We start from the raw sequence: 6055 nt of genomic DNA on the forward strand, positions 1-6055 counted from the left end.
CCAACTGGTAAATTTTCTTTAACAAAAGCTAAACTCAAGTAACAGAAAGAATCAAAATGAAACAAAAAAAAATTACAGCTGACTGTAAACATATCTAACAGTTTAACCCCTCGGGACATCATTTAAGTACTCCCAAATCATTACAGTGCACAAGCTAAGACAACAGCAGCCAGAGATCCTACTATTTTTACAGCAAACACTGGAGAGGGCAGAGCAGACTGATATCATATCCGAACTCAGCTGACAAACCGCTTCTCAGCTCAACATGTTATTATTCCCTCTTCCACCTCCATCGCTTCCCTTTCACAGCAAGCAGTTGACACTGGATTCTTTTACTCCTTGCTTGCCTCGTTTCCGAAAGGGCTGCTTGCTGTTAATGCTATTCCATGCACAAGCTGAGAAGCATTATTCTATGCCCTCTTGCCTCAGCTGATACTTCATCAATACTCAGGACAGATTCCTTTAGCAAGCCTCTCCACAGATCATGCCAGAAAGGAACACTTCCATCCAGGCCACATGTCAGCTTGACTTTTTGTCACCTTGGCTTTAAACTTAATTAGCTTCAGTTTCACTAACAGGAACCATCCATAGTTACAACCCAGAAATGCTTCAAACCCTCAGAACAAAGATCTTATTCACATACAGAGCTGACAGAAAACCTGCATGTCCTATGGCCCACAAACAGAAAATCAGAGAAACCTTAACAAATCCATCGAGCCACTTCACCACACCATTAGGGGAAGCAAAGCAAACCAACAGGGGAAAAAAAACCCACTTTTAAACGCAGGTATAAAGCTGCCAACAAGAAATGTGCCCGATATGGTAACTGTGTCTGCTAGTTGTGCCAAAATAAATGGCAGAAACTGCAGAAACAACATTTGTGCAATAGGACTATAAGGGGGACCAAAAAAAAAGTGATATTCTGTTAGCTGTGGTCGCTGTTCAGGGAAGTCTTCTCCTAGCACACATTTACTCGTCATCTTCTCCAATCTCTTTTACCTTAAGAGAACAGGATGGTAGAACTTACTTCCTCTCACTCCTGTCTGAAGGCTACAGGTTCTTTGTATCTCCTCCCCCTTTCTCCCCCCCCCCCAACAGTGCTCAGCAAAAGGGGCCTCCTGAAGCAGCACTGCTGAAGTGCAGTACACAGGAGCCTGAAGGTTTCCGACTGAAATCTTAATCAGGAGCTGAAAAAATAATTCTGTGGGAAACCAAAAAGGGAGAGATGCTTTACAGACACGGAGGGCAAGCTGGGTAACATGTTAAGCATCGCCTTTCCCCATCTGCCAGGACAGGCCCAATCTGGTTATTTTCACATAGCCACAGTCGGATTTGTATTGCACCCCTTTCCTAGCAACATGTTTTTTACCTGATGCAGTTCACGGAGTTACATTTTGCCTGGCACACTCCCTGAACTGCTGTGAAAGGCATCACTGTTTTTAATCACTGGTTTACTCTCCCAACTGCGATGTGCTGAATGCAGCTGATTGCATCTTAGGGAAGATCAAATCCTCCTCCTCCAGCAACAGCCCCGATTTTATTGGTGACAGAAAGTCAGTCCAGACGCTTCCCACCACCACCCCCCTCTTCCTTCGCAGGGCAATGAATCGACAATTCACAGGGAATGCAAAAGGCAGAGAGAAGCCAACCCCCAGGTGCAGCCCGCCGCACATGCCCCAATAAATAATCTTGTATAGCACCAACACAGCAGCTCCTTGTGCAGTGACGTACAGGGCAACTCAAACATCGGCAAAGAATACAAATAGTCTCGGGCGATGGAACTGTCTGCTGCTGCCGTTGCCGAAAGCGCTCGCCCTCCCCCTTTCACCCCTCCTCGACCGGTAACTTCCTCGGGACGCCAGAGGCTCGTCGTGTGTGTCGGGCCCCACGGCGGCTGCCTTTGCTCCCGCTATGGGCTGGCAGCCGCTGCTCCCTCCGGAGACCGCCCGACACATGACGGAGCCGATGGAAACGCGAGATATATTAAACTTGACGGGGAATGGCACGGCCGAGGCAAGAGGGGGGAGAAATAGAAAAGCATTAATCTTACATGGCCACTTAGTTTAATCGTCTCTTCGCTTCTCCCTAACTCGCACGCCGAGCGAGGGAAGCAGAGGCACCACCCGCCTATCCCCCCGACACCCCCATAGCCACCCCGAAGCCCTGCCGCCGCCATCCCACCGCCGCAGGGGCGGCAAACTCCGGGCAGCAGCGCGGTGCAGCGGGCTCGGCCGTCGGCTCGGCTCCCCCCCAAGCGGCAGAGCTCCGAGGGAACCCCCGCAGGCAGCCGCGGCGGTCCAGCGGCACCCCAGCAGCGGGCGGCAGGTTTCCCTCCGCTGCGGTCGCCGCCACGTTTGACTTGTACGGATAACGTTAATTAGGGAGAGCGACGGCCCGGCGGTGGGGAGGAGGGAGGGGGAAATACATTCAGTCTGGAAACTAGCCGCAGGATGAGCCGCCCGGAGCAGGATGCTGAAGGGATCCGCTTGCGAGCCCCCGGCTCATCCGATTACCCTACGTACACATTCCATACCGTACATACAGAGGCGCATTCCCGGCGGCGGCGCAAGCAAAACACGGGCCCCCCCAACCCCCCCTCCGCCGCCGGGGAGACACGGCTGGAGCCCGCACGTTTCCCTGGGATGCTGTTGCAGCGCACCCGGTGCTGCTGCTTCTGCGGCCGTACTCGCACTTTCGGGTGCACGCTTGCGGCGGGCGAGCAGGGAGGTGACGGGGAGTTGAAAGGGTGGCTGCAGGGGATGGCGAGCGACCGGTGGCAGGCAGGGAGGACGGAGGGGGCAGGAAGAAGCCGGCCAAGGAAAGGCAGGAAGGGTTAACAGCCGTGCGGCGCGTCCGCGCTGGATAGCGCTACCCGGGAGAGAGACTGGGGGCGCCCGGGGAGGGGAGGGCGGTGGGGAGGAAGCGGGTCAGGAGCGGGGCGGCGGGGAGGAGGATGGGCGGGGGGGCTGGGATGCCCCGGGCCGCGGCGATACCCCCCGGGGTCCCTCCCTCCCCCTTTCTCTCCCTCCCTCCCCGCGCGGGGCAGGGGTGGGGAGGAGGCGGTACCTTGTACGAGGATCCCGCAGAGGCTGTAGAAGCGCAGGAGCGCTCCGGGCTTCAGCCGCATCCTGGGGGCTCCCCTCGGGCTGGGTGGGCGCCAGGCACGCAGATCCGCAGCCTCTCGCCGCTCCGCTCTCCGGGCGCTTCCTTCCCCCCGCAGGAGCCGCCGCCGCCGCCGCCTCCTCCGCCGCAGTGTCTCCCTCGCTGTATCCAGTGGGGTGAGGAGGAGGAGGAGGAGGACCAGGGTCGCGGGGGTGGATTGGGGAGGGAGGAGGAGGACAAGGAGGGGGGGGGAAAGCAGCTCTCCCAGCTGGCTCCGGAGCTGCGAGGCAGGTTCAGGTTCCCCCCGCCGAGCGGTGCCGGGTGGGTGCCCCCGCTGGCTGCCCTCGCCGCTGCCGGCGCGCCCGTTTGCCCGTCCCGTCGCGGTGCAGGGAGCTGCGGTGCCGCGGACAAGCTACTCCGCTCCGCGCCGCTTCCCGGCTGGAGACACAAGGGCAATCACCGCTTGCGAGGCTACCCTGCCCTAGCCCCGCCCCTTTATGCCCGAAGCCCCGCCCCTAGCCCCGCCCCCGGCGCCACACCCCGGCCCTCCCTGAGCCGAGGCCACGCCCCTGACACCGCCTTGGCCACGCCCCCACCGGCACGGCCCGCCACTCAGGTGGGTGCTTGACGGGCACCGGCGGCTGTCCAATAGGAGGTGCCCGGGCGTGGCTGGACAGCCAATGGGGCGGTGACGGAGGAGGCTCGAGGCGCCAGGTTACAAAACAAACGGGCGTGCCGCAGTGCCTTTACCCGCGAGCTCGCTGCCGGACCCTGAGTGACAGAGGCGGGGACCAATCGCCAGGAGACACAGAGGCTCTCCAGCCAATAGGCGGTGAGAGACGGGACAGGGGGCGTGGCCGAGCGGCGGGGCGCTGTCCAGACTCGGTACTGAAGTGGCTGCCGGCGGCACGGCTCTGGCCCGCAGAGGCAGCGTGCCTGCGGGAAGGAGGCAGCAGGCCCAGGGAGAGTGGCGCTGCCCGCTCCCGCACCAGGGCTGCGGGGAGGTGCTCCCCGCCCGAGGGAGGAGGGAGCGGCAGTGTCCCTCAGCGTTAACACCGTAGCGCTGCTGGAGAGTCCCGGCGGCGGAGGAGCGCTGAGCCGCCTCCCTGCGCAGCGAGGCCAGGCCAGGCGGGGCCCGCCGCGGACAGCGTCCGGGAGGGAGGGGAGCGCGGGCAAGCGGTCGCCATCCTGGCGGCACGGGAGGGAGCTGGTCTCGGAGCCCGCATGCAGGCGGGACCGTGGATCTGGGGCGTCGGCGCGAATCCGGCGTTCCGGCGGCTGGCTTGGGTTATGGGGTTGCTCGGGCTGCCACCGGCTGCGGGCCGCCACCGGCCAGCTTGTCCGTAACTCCGGCAGGGAAAAACGGAGCCGGTGCCACAGGCTGCGGGAAGGACCCAGCCGCTTTGCTCCCTGCCTTGCACGGGAGGCGCAGAGACCCTTCTCCTACCTCTGCTTTTCCTCGCGTCTTCCTGAAAGCAGCAAAAAGCTTGGCTGAGTCGCAGGTATCGGCTGAGTTAGCCTTCACAGCAGCGAGTAGACCAGTGAGGTACCAAGGCAATGTCAGTAAAGGAACTTTTCACGGTGTTGCCCGACCTCTCAGTGGCTTGGAGAAAGTTGTTTTAAGTGAAGGCTTTCTTCGTGAGAGTTTGTAGCATTCAGCTAATAGTCCTGGGTTGCCTGTGGTATAAAAGGTAAGGTAGGCAATCCAAGATGGCAGGCTACTTCTGCATATTTGCCTTTGTGGTGTTTAGCATCCACCTTTTGCCAAAGCCTTAGTGAAACCCGAATGCCTTATTTTTAAGTTGCTGGGTCTGCCTGTAAAAAACTATGGAGCAGATTGTGTTGCCTTATATCAGAGAAAGCAAGATCCCCTGTGCCCAAATGCTTGTAATTATCAGGTGTTTCTCCACTTCTGGTTCCATCCTTTTTCTGTTGAGATTTGCTCTCCAACAGGCTGCAATATGTTTTGCACAGTATGTCTCTCAATTCCCATATTGATGTCCCTTTCTTTAACACCAAAGAGCTTTACTGAGATAAACAAGATGAAATATTCTTACCTATAGGAGAGGTTAGCTCTTTAAAAGCTCATTTCTCTGGAGGGTGAATGATCTCAGAGCATTAAAGATGTGCTAACAGTTGTCAGCTTCACCTTAAAGAGCTTGCACTGGAGTGGGATCTGGGAAGTTATGTATTCTGCAGTCATATCTTCCACTTTGTTCGTTAGCAAATGATGATTATCCCTAGCAACAGCTGAGACTGCATCAGGAATTTACACTGAGTTCCCCCTATCTCCAAGAGATGTCTATGCATGGTACAGAATCAAATCACAGAGTTGCATTTTAAGGTGCTGTAGTTTGTATGAGTTTGTGGCCAATGAACATGACGTACATCTTCAGGCCTTTAGTATGTTACTTGACGACTACCAAAGAGGTTGCACTGGAATGTCCCCTGGGACAGGGGAGCCTGGGAAGTTTGTCTCTGGTGGATGAGTAGATACTGGTGTGCCTTGATTTTTTTTGCTGTGGAAAAATACAGAATAGCAAAGGCTCTACCACTCTTGTTAGGGTTCAGTGCATGTGAATCAGTAATGAACAGGGAATGATTCTCACAATGTTTTAGAAGTTTTAGAAAAAGGAACAATGGATCATTTCTACAGCAGCATTAAAAATGTCAACAGATGCTCAAAACTTGCATTTTTGGGGTTGGGGGAGGAAATTAGAAAAGTAATTCTGACAGAATAACTAATTTAAACCCTTCATTAAAGCAGGACTGTAATCCACCCTGAAGTCTTTTGCATTAATTATGATAACTGACAGCTCTGTACTTTCAACAAAACATACTTTTGATTGTAGTCTTGTTCCAGGAAGCATTACAGGAGAAATACAAATGTCTTCCCAGCTTAGCAATTAGAAACTGTGAAAAGAGGTCCCCCAGCAGACATAGGAATGAAGCA

At 56.0% G+C, this 6055-nt stretch overlaps 1 protein-coding gene across 1 annotated transcript in view; it reads right to left on the bottom strand.

Annotated features, from left to right (window-relative positions):
• The window catches only part of CADM2 (cell adhesion molecule 2), a 607168-nt gene extending 604007 nt beyond the window's left edge, over positions 1-3161 (bottom strand). Inside the window, exon 1 of the mRNA XM_005144493.3 lies at positions 3067-3161. Coding sequence (XP_005144550.1) covers positions 3067-3127 — 61 coding nt within the window. The 5' untranslated portion in view covers positions 3128-3161. The remainder of the gene's footprint in view (positions 1-3066) is intronic.
• Positions 3162-6055: the final 2894 nt, after the last annotated feature.

This window comes from Melopsittacus undulatus, chromosome 2 (assembly GCF_012275295.1).
Source record: "Melopsittacus undulatus isolate bMelUnd1 chromosome 2, bMelUnd1.mat.Z, whole genome shotgun sequence".
In the NCBI taxonomy this organism is placed as follows: Eukaryota; Metazoa; Chordata; class Aves; order Psittaciformes; family Psittaculidae; genus Melopsittacus; species Melopsittacus undulatus.